Source organism: Toxorhynchites rutilus, chromosome 2 (genome assembly GCF_029784135.1).
Source record: "Toxorhynchites rutilus septentrionalis strain SRP chromosome 2, ASM2978413v1, whole genome shotgun sequence".
NCBI lineage: Eukaryota > Metazoa > Arthropoda > Insecta > Diptera > Culicidae > Toxorhynchites > Toxorhynchites rutilus.
This window is the reverse complement of record NC_073745.1, coordinates 240,082,378-240,096,543: the sequence shown is the minus strand read 5'-3', so window position 1 is coordinate 240,096,543 and position 14,166 is coordinate 240,082,378. Positions and strand designations below refer to the sequence as shown.

The 14,166-nt window shown below is 40.8% G+C and overlaps 1 protein-coding gene across 20 annotated transcripts in view; it reads right to left on the bottom strand.

Moving 5' to 3' along the window:
- The window catches only part of LOC129767448 (uncharacterized), a 332,396-nt gene that overhangs the window by 62,259 nt on the left and 255,971 nt on the right, over positions 1-14,166 (bottom strand). For 17 of the 20 annotated variants that reach the window (XM_055768358.1, XM_055768356.1, XM_055768369.1 and 14 more), the window contains 4 exons: positions 10,500-10,675; positions 5,834-9,640; positions 5,438-5,758; positions 5,060-5,149 (listed from right to left, as the gene is read on the bottom strand). In XM_055768358.1, the coding sequence (XP_055624333.1) occupies positions 5,060-5,149; positions 5,438-5,758; positions 5,834-9,640; positions 10,500-10,675 (4,394 nt within the window). The remainder of the gene's footprint in view (positions 1-5,059; positions 5,150-5,437; positions 5,759-5,833; positions 9,641-10,499; positions 10,676-14,166) is intronic. The other 3 variants (XM_055768351.1, XM_055768360.1, XM_055768362.1) reach the window with 3 other exon arrangements.

Genomic DNA, 14,166 nt, shown 5'->3' with positions numbered 1-14,166 from the left:
CATCAGTGGCATACGAGAGTATTACATCAGCAGTATTGTTCTCAGGACGCGAACATTTTGGGGATCCTTAATTATCTCGTTTCACGCTATGGTGCGAACTTCGATCAGTTCGTACGATATAAAGATAATAATGAACAAATTGGTTTCTCCCAGCCGAGAGTCTCTACATAATCTCAACCGACTTTTATTTGGCGAGAGTACGAAAATCGGAATAACGAAATCGCGAATCGACAACGCGTGAGTGCTGGAATGGCCCTCGAGTGAACCAATGCCAAACAAACAAAACAGCCGCTCGCGATGGTGTGTGTGTTTGTTTTAAGGCTGGGCGATATTTGCATAGCATATATCGAAGCAAGCCGCCGCCCGTTCGCATATGCTGTGGTGGTGTTGCTGTTGGCGTTTATATTTCATTTCTTTCGATTGTCTCCCAACACGCGGGCATGTTTTGTGTGCCCTAGCCGGTACACAAGACAGTCAATGAGCTTTTATCGCGCGCATATACTTTTTCTTTTGCTGCAGGGTGATGTTTTATAATTGAACCTCGGCCCAACGGGTTTGACCGTGGAGCGCGAGGAAGTGAGGATTAAAGCGACGTTTGCATTTGTTATGATTCGCACACGTGTTGCGCCTGGCTCCGAGCAGTCTTCGGCAGCGAGCAGTGAGTACCCGAGTAAAGAATTTTTGTAGTACGGAAATTTTCAGGAGGTGATAGAGGAAAAAATCTAAAGAAATTGAAAAAGTACGCCACTGACAACAATCCTGTTGCATCCATTTGAAAGATGAAATGAAAAAAAAAATGGGTGGGTTATATCTATGACATAACCGCAAGGTTGACGTGTGACTATGGTTGCCGTAGTAAGCATTGGTAATGTATTGATTAAATTATTGATTGAATGAAACAATTTTAGAATTCAATTGAATTCAACATATTTGCTTTGTAAGTAAAAAGTTTCAACAGCTGCCATGTAAGATCAATTCAGGCATTGTAAAAGATTATGTTCTTCGTTACAAGTAAAGTTGTTAACGGTCCTTTTACGTTTGATATGATGATATGATGAAATATGTGAACGAAAGAATTGTCAAACGATCATTGTACTTCCTCCGAAGTTATTGCATCTCTCATGATTACGTAGTTCTCGAACCGCGTACCTGGAATGACGATTTTCCCAAGGTTGGCTGTGGTAAGGATCATACAGTTGTCCTACTCGGCAGATTGATTTGAACAGCTCAACGAGCTAAACTCAAAACTTCAAGGAAGTCAAACCATCATCATAGATTTTATTGATTCGCTAAATGCATTCCTTGGGGGTCTTCGTAGCTACATTGGTTGCGCGATCGCTTAGTAAGCGATCGATCGTGAGTTCAAAAATCATGGACCTCATTGACCATCTTTGTGTTGTTACAGAATAACTACTTCCACGCAACAATCATCAGCGATGGAGTTCGATCCACGGTCGAATGAAGATCGATTCATCCATACAACTGCTCTGCTCTGCAAGAAACATCGTGTTGCTGTTCACAACACAACCATGATAATATTAACTGTCTCCGCTGTCCGGTGGTCTAACTGAACAATGGAAGAACAGAAGGAATACACTTACGCCTTTTTTTCCTGTATTATAGTGACTTTCAGAACTTTTGGCTGGTTCGGCCCTTTTATTTACATTTTTGGAAGAATATCGGAAGTGAGAATTGAACTCGTGACCTTTGCGTGAGAGGTATGGATGTTACCAATACGTCAGATCGCCTAAATGGCTGCTTTGTAATGTACCATATGCAATGGTATAGAAGGAATACTCTTACGCCTAAAGATGGCAACTCTGTAATGTGCTGTTTATAGATATGATAAACATGTGACATGTACACGATTAAAATTTGGCTGTGTTATAGCTAAAATGCTAATGAGCCTAATTCAATAAACAAAAGGATTAAAAAAACCGTTTCTCGACAACTCAATGCTCAATTGAAAAACTTCGCAATGTTTGAAAGAGTTACGTCAGTGATTGATAGTGTAACAGCCGACGAAATAGTACCAAAAGTCAGACCAGGGATTGTGCAGCATTTGTCATCACTTCAAGTTGAATTCGAAACATATTCTCCTGATATACAAAAAAAAAACACGATCTGGACCTAATTCGAAATCCTTTCCATCTGGTAGTGACTAAAGTTCCCGATTAATTTCAGGATGAACTCATCGATTTTCAAAACGACTCTGCTGCGAAAGATTTATTTGAAGACAAATCGCAATACGAGTTCTGGGCTACGATGATCGATTCTTATACTAATATTGCCGAGTTAGCGTTACGAGTGTTACTACCATTTTTGTTTTGTGCAATGTTTCCGAAGAAAACAAAAAAATCGTAACAGACTGGATATCGAAGATGAAAACGCTCCCAAGAAATAAAATGTTGGTGGAAAAATGCTCAGGCGCAAGTATCACATTGACTTGACAGGTATTATAAAACTTCTTTTGTAATCAGATACAAACTCAAAATGTACAAACCATAAGTGTGGAATCAGTGTAGAGCCTAAAGATGTAAGTTTCATGTTTCAAATGAATGCCTTTTTATCAGACAAAATTTGAGGGGTTGTATCCGAGACACGACCGCTTAGGACGTAGGACTACGCAATCTTTTCTTTGGAATTTGTTGGTTTATCATTTCGGATATCATTTACGAATGAGTCGAAAGTTCATAGATAACCCAGCAAACATTAATACGTATAATTTTGTACGTACCAAGCCTTACAAGAAATCAGAATAAATCATAATCGCATATAACATCAATCAAAGTATGTATCGTGTATATTTGAAATTGCATAAAATGTAAAAACTCGATTTTATATATCATTATCAAATTAAATCGCGATTCGGTATAATAAACATCAGTTTTATGATGTTCATTGTCATAACATATATTTAATCCGCATCATATGCGTATATTACGCTGATGCAGTGTGTGTCGTATAAGCGTATAATTTAAATCGATTCAGTACTGTAGTAAATCGTGTTGCATGCTGAAGAAAATCATGAAACAGTAAATCAGATTAGATCCTAATAAAGAACATATTACATCATATTGAAATGTCAATGAAATGCTTTAACATTGACAAGTTTCATTTCATCACAGCATTGTCTGAACACATACGGAAGTATAAAATAATAATTCAATTTAAAAAAGTAGCTCTTATAGTCGATTACTCACAAAACATCGCAACCTCTGGAGAGAAGCTAAACGGATCGAAACAAATATGAGCGAAACTAGGCTATAACAGACATTTTACGAAAATATTTTACGCCATTTGTTTTCGTGTAGAGTCGTATTAGATGCGTTGACAATTCATGAATATATTCATATTAGATAGCAATTCAATTTCAACATAATCGCTATTATAGTCGGTCAAAGTTGCATATTCATCCAAACTAATTCGGTAAGCATTTGCCATGTATGTATATGGCCTCCACTTTTGCATGCATATGCCAGTTAGGCGCATTATATGCCAACCAAAATTTAAGGCATTTGATGTTATATATACGCTTGTTATGCGATTTAATGTTTGCTGGGAACTCTTTAGTAAAAAGTTTCGGGGACCCTGAAAATGTTTAATGGCTTTCGTGGTTTTGTAAGATCATTTCGAGAAGCAACGATTCTTTCTTGCTTTTGCAAGAGCAATACACTGATATGTCGCAATTTGTTTCTTTATATCAATGCACGCATTGCACTGAGTATTTAACGAGAGGCATCTTTCGTGCATCGCCATTCAACAAGCATCAAACACGCGTCTAACAGATGCACACAGTTGCAGCGATAAACTTCAAGTGAAATATTCTCGAGGGAAAACATAAAACACAAAACGAGCAGAATAAGCGACCTCTGTTGTTTCGGGCACTGACAAATTCTAAGAATTTTCCTCAGAGGAGATGCAATACTTATACGCTAGCGACAGCTCATTTACTTCGCAAATATTCTCTTCTCGCTATCCCCTTTTGTTGTTTCTATTCCTCTTCTTTTCATTGTTTGTTTTCTTTGTTTACGGAGACCAACGGAGATCCAACGATTCATTCGTCTCCGACTGTTTCTATTCTAGCGACTGCATAAGTTGCTCGTTATTGACAGCCCTGTTCGGGAAAGCACACAAATGGACAGAACACATGTATGGGAAATGGGAATGCTTCCAATTTTCATCAATTTAAACCATATACAGACTATGGGATTGTAATGTCTAGCATATCAAACAAATCTTAGAAAGTTTCTGATTCGATTGGTATGAAAATCGTTAGAATCCGTTCGCAGCAAAAAATGTTATTAACATTAACTTTATTTCATAAAAACGTGACCTGTTTTCTGATTTGGCACCCTTAATGTAAGACGTAGTCCTACGTCAAAAAATCGTTAATTCATATCTGTACACATCATATATTTGAAAACAAAGTTTCTTATCGAAATTTTCATGATGACGACACAACCTTAGATCTATTTTTACTTGAATCATTCCATTTTGCTCGGGTTGTGCTTCATGTTGGATAAACACGCAATTGCAAAAACAAATGCCATCCGTGAAAGTGACAAACACTTCCTTGTTTCCGGATATTTCTGTACACCGTGGAGGTGATTTTCCCCCCTTTTTGATGCTTGACCATGCACACAAATAGCCGGTGAGCGCGGGAAGCACAACCCGGAGAGATTACCGGCTATTATCTTTTTGCCTATATTCAATTACAACTCGTTCATCATTCACTCTTGCGAAGTAAACAATTCGTCATCGTAAAATTTATATGGTTTCCCTCGGCGGCTTTCTCACCCGACCCGCTTGTGGTGCTGGGGAATGGCAATCACTGCGAAAACAGGTTTTGTACCGATTTGTGTGCACTTTGAAGTGTTATTTATGGTGCGCTGTATATACACCCCCTTTGGGCAGAGTGAGATATTCATGCTGCTGATGCATACTTCCGGATCATGCCGATATGCTATAGAGTGGAAATCATGCAGTCCTTCGGAAGTCTTCCGGTCGAGAAGAGATTCGATTAAATGATAAATTGCCTGCTAACATTCAAACTCACCTGGTTCGTTCGGGCTCTTCGAGTGCGGTGGGGAAGAGTTAGGCAGTTGAATTCCTTTCATGGGAGGCGGTGGAGGCACGGTACTAAACTCTAAATGGTGGGAACGGGATTGGTAGCAATCGATAATACGGTGAGAACGATACAGAACTGACTAGAATAAGAAGACTGACATGACTGGTGAAATGAAAGATAGCATCAGAAAGAAAGAGTATGGTCTGCAAATCGATTATAGGTTAGGTCAGTTGAAGCAAAAGAAGCAAGTCGCGGCTCTGTCTGCGCTTTCGAAGGGGGAAAATGAGAGAATGTGTACTTTACAGATGAAAATTTAGAGTGCAAATCGGTAGAATACCGGGGTAGATAACGTATAAAACTGGGAACCTTCGAAGGTAACAGAAGCCTTGGTGGTATTGCCGCCCGTCATCGTTTGGATCTTCTTCCAGAGATACTCTGCGTCGAGCTCTCGGTTCGGTATGTATCGATGCTTCGGACGATGCATGCTCGGATCGAACTTCTGGTCGGCAAAGATGTCATAGAACTGTTTAAGAAAAGCGGTGCCGTCCTGCTTGTCCTTGTGCCGTGGTGGTGATGTTGAGCTGGAGCGCAGCTTGTCGCTTCGGCGGCCAGGCTTCTGTCCCGGAGGTGACTGGTCGGGTGCAGTGATCGAGCGTGCATTGTCCTTGGGGTTGGGGAACTGGTGCGCTACCCAGGGACCAGAAAGGTAGTTTGAGATATCTTTAAGCTCGCGAATGTCCGGAACAGAAGTGTACATCTTACCCAGTATAGACAGATTCTCCGCGGATTCAAACTTACTTTTAATCTTCTCAACTTCTCCACCGCTGCTGCAGCCGCTGGTCGTCCGTTCACGCTGCGGAGAACGAGTACTTTTGATCTCCTGCTTTAGGGATGCCGTTTTGCTGATGACGTTGATGTGCGGCATAAAACGATCATCCCTGCGAAACGGGTTTTTTGGAATCGGTGAATGGACTCGTTCTTTCCGCTTCCTGCTGCGTGCCCTCGACTGAACCTCGTATTTGTGGGTCATCCTTGTTACGTCGCCCGTTTCATGCTGCTTCACCGTAACCCTTCTGGTGGCCTTCGCAATTTCTCTCTCTCCGAATGGCCGATTCAGTTCCGAATCACTCTGATACTGCCTTGGACTGTTGTTTCCGGACGTGTGTCTGCCAAGATTAACATCTAGGCTTTCGAATTTATCCTTGATCTTTCTCACCTCACCAGTCTGGATACAGGTAGCATATTCCGGGGTTGAACTACGTGAACGGAATGTGAAGTTCCTTGGAGATATTCGGCCTCCTTGTTGGCCATATGAATTCGACAACGATGGCTTTTCGCCGAACAAATCCTTCAAATCGGTATAAGATTGGGAAGTGGGCAGTGGTGAGGAGCGTTGAGCTATCACAACTTCTTCAGTTTTTTCCTCTACTACTTTGGACGTATCATCTTCATCCGTTGACGATTCTCTTGCGCGGTAAACCGTCACTGGAGGAGTCTCCTCTTTGCGTCTCTCTTCAAAGTATTTGATCTTGCTCTTGACATCGTCACTGGTGTTCCTGTAGATGACAGTACGATTTGAAGTTTCGGATGAAACGCTTTCAGTTTCGCAGTAGGAGTGAGGTCTCTCTCTTTCCATAGTTCTCGATTTTCTCATCACAACTTCATCTCTGGATTCCTCGACCTTTTCCCCGCCCTGCTGCTTGCTATAATCTGTTTCCAAGGAAAAGTATTCCTTTTTCTGCGACAAAATTGAAGGTCGCTCCTTCTTCTTCATACTGGGCAGTGTATGGCTGGCATGTTTCTCGAGAATCTTGCTCTTCAGTTCCTGGCAGAATGCCTCTCTTTTGTTTATTTGCTCGAAAGCTTTCTGAATGGCCGCAACCTTGCTTTCTTTCTCCACCCGTAGTTTTAACTGATCCTCCTTGACTTGGCCCTTAGTAAGCACGGAATTACTGCGCACCTTCAACGTACTGCTGGCGAGTTTCGTTCTATCCTCTGGAACGGTTATAACACATTGCTCCTTGGCGGCTGTTCGCGCTACTTCTTCCTTGTTGCTATAGATCTCACAAAGTTGACTCTTCAACTTTTTCATCTGATCACTCGAGAGCGTGCTCAACAAATTACTGCTGATACCATACCGTTTGTCCGAATCCAATGAAAGGAACTGCCCCTTCTTCCATCCTTCTTCGGAAGCACTGTACTTTTCAGCCATCTGTGAAGCGACGTCCACTACCGAAGACCCTCTCCACAGAGGCTTATAGTGGTCTTTCCTCGTATCCAGTTCCCGTTTGGTGAACTCCTCAAAATGTAGCACCTTCTTGCTGAGTTCCCCCTTCAAATCCTCCACCGATTTCTCTTTATTCCTCAGCCCCGTGTCCAAGTCGCTCTTCCAGCGTACCTCATCCGGATCATGGGGAAGAAACAGTAGATCTTTCTCGCGCTGATCCTGCTTCAACCTGTGCAGCAGCTGATTCATCTCCCGCTCAGCCTTCTCGTGGTCACGTACCTTCCGCCACAAATCAAAATCGATTATCTCCTCATCCCGACGCCGCGTGCGCAGATCGGTCGACGAAGTCACCCTCTCCAGTTGCCCCAGGCGCTCCAAACTGCTGTAGAAGTCATTCAAATCCTGGAAACGATCCGACCGCTTATGTCTACACACGGGGACGTGTTTCTCGTAGCTGGTCAGACTCATCGAGTGACTCCGCACCAACTCATCCGAGCGTAGCTCGCTCCGATCCGTTGTGCTGAGACTGCGAGCCCGGATTATCTTCTGCACATTGCCCTCCCCCTTGAGGTGCTGAATTCGTCTGCACGAAGGGGAACGTGAAGATCTCTTAGTAGCCTGGGAATAATCAACCGATTTCCTGCCGAGAAGTGTCCTTGGGGTATCCGGACGGACCACCTCTTCGATCACAGTCTGCACGACCGGTGGTTCGCTCCTGCTACGCTCGTGGTAGCTGTAGTCTATCTTCATGCTTCGACCCCGCATATACCCGAACTCCTCCTCTTCATCGGTCAACTGAATCAGCGACTCGTAACGCTGCACCTGATCGGTAACCTCCCCAGCGCCGAGTGCTTCTTCCCTCGCCGGACTTTCACTACGGCATACACCGTATCCGGTATCCATGGTTTTGAACTTCGATGACGATACGGGCTTCGCCTGGGTGAGATAGTAGTTCGGTTGCTTCAACGAGGGTTCGGATTTCGCCGATAAGCTGTTCCACAAGCGTGCCTTCTCGCGCACGTGGGACATCTGGGGTGGATCGGCTCCGGAGGAGGCCGGCGGTACCCCCGAGGACTTCCTCAGGAATAGATTCTGGAAAAAAGAATTCGTCCGGACGAGACCACCCTGCTGGTGGACAATGCGCTCATTGTAGCGCTCGACGAGTGCCGGCGTTTCGGTTGCTCTGGGTTTCCGGCTGTGTTTGATTGTTTCTTTGCGTGTGCTAATCGCGGAAGTGGATGGTTTCTTCGAGGTGATCGTTGCGGGGATAAACGAGGCACGTGATTTGCGCTTAGAATTTGTCGAATCGATTGAGAAAGTAGAGCTTGTGCGAGCTAGGCTTTGGGTGGACGGAGTTTTACATTTCAATCCGAGGCTTTTGGTGACTTTCTGAATGTTGGATTTGATGGTAATGGTGGGCGATGGTTTCCCTTTGGGTTTCTGGGGTTTTTGGGTGGCAGATGCGCGGACAAGTTCTTTCCCGCGGGACGATATAGCGACGGTCACTTTGAGGGCTTTGTCCTCTTTTTTGCCAGTGGTTGATGAAGTACTGGCTTTACCGAGACTTTGCTTGGAGGAGTAGATGCTGGAGGCGCTTTTGAAATTGGAAGAAATACGACGGAGGCTCTTCGAGGCGGTGGAAAATTTATCCTGCCTGTCAATGACCATCGGGAGGTACGAGCTGCGGAGAGCTTTCTTCACTTCATTCGGTGACTTTAAATCGGGGTTGCGCAGAATACTCGTAGAAACGGTGACATCTTTCCGATATACATTCGGCAGTTTCTTCTCGAGACGTTTTTTCTCCTCTGCAAATGTTCGTTCCTTGGATATTCCTCTACCGAAAGCAACCGGACTGGGACTTGACTTCCGGATGGGGCTACTGGAACTGGCCCGGTAAGTGTAACGCTTCGCTACACGGGTACTGTTCTCCAGATTTTTCTCCTCTTTGAGGGATGATGCAATATACGAGGTGGCGAACACCGGCCCTGCGGATTTCGATCTGTACTGATCAACCTTGCGGAGTGTCTTCGTTCCCGAGACGCTGTTGCTGCTAGTCTCCACAACAGTTTTCTTGTCGTAGTTCTTGGTCTTGATCTGGGACATAATTCGCAAAGTCGAATTGCTACGGGAGGACTTGCGATTCGGTGGTGCAGGTGGTGCAACCGGTACGAAACATTTCATCTCCTTCGGGAACGGTCCAAACATATCCAACGGACGAGAAATGTTTGTTATCGGATAGCAGGTGATTTCCCGTGGGGGCACCAGAAACGGATTTGTTGCCCGCGTTGGGAGCAACTCCTGCACCGTTTCCTGGATCTGAACATGCAACTCGCTGCTGTCATCTGTTGGAGAGTTGGAGAACCGGTACGAAGGTTGAATGCATTTTTCTGATCAATGATTGTTAATTGTCGGTGCCAAGTGTTATCCCATTTTTACCTTTTTGCTGGAACACAACACTGCGCGTGACTCACTCATTGCGATACTGTTGGGGTTAGCTATCTGCTGCGGTTCGAAAAAAACTCTGGTGCCATAACGCATCACACACACTCAGGTGTAAGGTGAGAAAACTTATTAAATTATTGAATTGATTCGCTCATGCAGAGAACAAATACTTGATGTGAGAAGACTCATGATATTTTTGATGTGTGATAAAATAATTTATGTGATGAAAATCGACCCACACCGAACATACCTGTGACAGGTGAGCTATGACATGCAACATCTTAATCTACTGTGCAACTGAACCAGGTGTTATGTAGTTAGCAAAAGTATCGTAGTAGAAGAGTTATATCAGCAGAAGCAGGACATGCATCTTGCTGGGGCAGGATTAAATTGTAAATGTTGAACACCAAAACCGTTTTGTGCATTGGATTCGAGGTTACAAAACCTTGGAACCATTATCAGCGATAAAATGCGACTTAGCTAAATCGACGTCGAAGACGGAGAGAGTTTTAGCAGATCCCCTTAGCGGGACTTGTGAAAGATTAGAGCAGTTGTGAGCGGAATAAATCCCGCCGCTTCGAGCGAGGGAAAGTGAGCAAAAGTGTAATGGACCCAAACCACACCACCCACCGGGTTGTAATCCCACTCGCCTTGGGACAGGAACAAACAGGTAGTAAACTAAACCGTTCCCATCCCTCCGCGGAATGTGAAATAGGTGGCAAGAGAGAGAGAGAAATGAAATCCTTGAACAAAACTCACCTTTGGGCTTTTCCGGGGCCGGCTTGCGAAATCCTTGGACGGGTATTTCCCCTCCCGCCTGCATATTTTTGTAGTAATGCTTTTGCTCGATGGGGCTGAGGGCCGCGCTGGTAGGTGGCTCTTTTTTGCGGAAAATCAAGGTCGTGTCACTATCGTAGCCTTGCTCTTTGAGGGCTCTGGAAGTATGGAAGTATGGGAACGCAATCAATATGAGTTATTCAGAGTGTTTTTGAATGAGTGATTTTGTTCAATTTTTGATAAATGAAAATGACTCTTTCGAGCCAAAAAAAATAATTTTTTTTTTATTTACGAAATAAAAATTCAATTTGCAATATCAAAAATACATTTTTTTTTATTTATTCATACAAAATAGAAGTCATTTAGAAAATTAAAAAAATGGGCCCAAGATGGTAAAACGATTTTTGACGAACTTTGTGGAACATCGATTTTTTTGGAATTTTCGAAACTTCGAGTTTTTGTATGTTAGCAGTCATTTTTAATCACAAATTATGAATCCTGATGATATTTAAAATAAAAAAGGTTACTATCAATCTCCTTCTAAATGCAACCATTCTCGAGATATTTAAAAATATATTTCTAATTTATTGTTTTTTTTTTATAGTAAATAATCTCTTTTAATACGTTTGTCGTGTTATACCGTCATGTTCATGAAATTTTATGAATTTGCTTATAATTTCCAACAACTTCTCCGAATACATCATTATGGTTAATTTTTTGACTCAAGTGTAACTTTTGAAAAGGTAGTATCGGTTTCAGTAAGAGAAATCTTTGATAATTTATATCTAAAAAAATATGAGTCGTACCGAAATAGTGTGTTAGAAAGAGTTATAGAGTATTGTTGGCTTAATTTGAAAAAAATATACACTGAGAAAAAAAATTAGTACTCTTTTTTTTATTTACAAAATAAAAATTCAATTTGCAATATCCAAAATACATGTTTTTTAATTTTTTTAAAATTATTTCATACAAAATAGAAGTCATGTAGAAAATTTAAAAAATGAGCCCAAGATGGTAAAACTATTTTTGAAGAACTTTGTGGAACATCGAATTTTTAGGAATTTTCGAAACTTCGAATTTTTGTATGTTAGCAATCATTTTTAGCCACAAATTATGAATCCTGATGTGATTTAAAACAAAAAAGGTTATTATCAATCTCCTTCTAAATGTAGCCATTCTCGAGATATTTAAAAAAATATTTGTAATTTATTGTCTTTTTAATAGTAAATAGGCCCTTTAAATATGATTGTCGTGCTATACCATCTTGTTCATGAGATTTTATGAATTCGCTTATAATTTCCAACAACTTTTCCAAATACATCGTTATGGTAAAGACATATGCTTAGGAGTTACGTTACGAAACATTCGAAGACATGTGGGTTAATACAAAAAAATCTAGCGAAACTAAAAAATCTTTTTTATCTTAATACAAACTTCAATCAAAACAAAAACAATTGTTGGAAATTATAAGAAAATTCATAAAATTTCATGAACATGACGGTATAACACGACAAACATATTAAAAGAGATTATTTACTATAAAAAAAATTTTAAAATAGAAATATTTTTTTATATAACTCGAGAATGGTTGCATTTAGAAGGAGATTGATAATGACCTCTTTTGTTTCAAATTACGTCAGAATTCATAATTTGTGGCTAAGAATGATTGCTAACATACAAAAATTCGAAGTTTCAAAAATTCCTAAAAATTCGATGTTCCACAAATTTCGTCGGTTGCAAATACCGACTCAACTGAATCGATGCATTGTGCGCAAATGCCTACCTATCCGTACTGATCAAGAAGCCGATCAAACTATTAGACGATAAAGCAGTCAGCAGTCTGCGGGAACTTCAACGCCACTGTTCCACGAATATCATCATCAACGGCCAACGAGTTTTCATTTTGCTGTTATCCAATGGACAACCGTGAACCATCGTTTTCGTGCAATCGATCCAACATTGTTAAGTTTGTCTTGAAAAGTTAATTGGCAAAAGAACACAAATTCCGACATCGCGAGAACAAAAATGTATCCTTCTTTCACAAAATAGTTATTACGAGATACACTGCGTTTCACAACCATAGAAGCACTAATTTTTTTTCTGAGTTTCCAGAGACATGTAAGAAGCCGGTTGAATTGAAGTATATAGTGTAGGAAATAACAACAACTATCTTCATTTGAAAGACTGGCCATTTGACTTTATTGTTGTGTTCAGGCGCGAAACATTCAAAAAACAAAATTTCCAGTGTTTCATGACCATAGAACTAGATGGAAAAACTCTCACTCCTTTACCAAATTAACGTCAATTCCACATGAATTACAATAAGATTCTAATTCGTAAGTCATCTTTAGTTCTTATTCAGTTCAAATAACTCATTCGGGGTGGTTTTGACCAAGCTGCGTCATGTTGTAGTGTGTATCTCGTTCTACGCAGAAGATACTGCTCTCTTGAGCTCTTCAAATCGCTCATACTGCTTGTAAGCTACATCTACTATTCGTACGATCACTCCTCATTAGTTCTTGATAGGGTTTTGATCTGGTAAATAAGCTGACCAGTCCAGAATCTGAAGCCCTTATTCATCAAATATCTCTCATATTTCTGGAAACTCAGGAAAAATGAGTGGTTTTATAGTTGTGAAACGCAGTGTAATACAATACGATGCATTCTAAGGCAATATACGAAATAATAATATTTCACACAGAAGAAAAAATTAAATTATTATATTTTAAAATACATGCCGCCCGTTTTTTTTATTTTGTTGATAGTGAAGCCCAAAAATAACAATAAATGTTAGATTTTTTTCTATCATGCTTCAAATCTCTATCAAATAATATATCAGTCTGACTGAGAATATATGGAGGATCATATTTGATGAAAAAAATTGAAAATTTGGTGACATATGGCGAAATTTCAACTATGACAGAGTTCTTGAACTTTTCTTGTTTGCCTTAAATTGATTCTAATGTTGATTTTAATTCGGCTTAGAACGATTCTGTTTCGTATGGAAGATTATAAATTTTGGTATACAGGGTGGGCAAAAATTATTCGAGTCTAATGAATCAATCATATCTTTATTAGGCTTCTATTGAATGACAATATTATGTGTGGAGAACATAATAGCACTATCATGTTATTCTAGTTCTAGAGTTCAAAGTGTCTCTGATCATGGTTTGTCCGGTTTCGGAAATCACTATTTTTAAATGAAGAAATTCCAATTTTCAAGTAGATATTGCATTTCTCATTGCTTGAGTTTACTGACATCATATTCATCCATTCATAACTTAGGTTGTCTTCAGAATATTGCCTTTTCTTGGACGTTTTAAAGGTGAATATCACTCAACACAGAGAAACTTTATTTCTGCTACGCACGAAGGACAACATAAGCAAACTGCAGCGCGCCTCTGAATTATGAAATTATCTGTTTTTGTTGTCACCAAAATGTTGTGAATCCGCATATCTGAACATGATGGCAATAGACAAAATTAACATCAAAGATTCCTTATCACGGAAAAAAAATTTGTTTGTTGAGCTAAATATTTTGATTTGATTGGGTCATTTAACTCGGGGTTGGAGTTAAGAAAGGATTATCGACTCCGACTCCGACTCCCAATACAAAGAAATTCCTTCCGACTCCTCGACTCTACTCCGA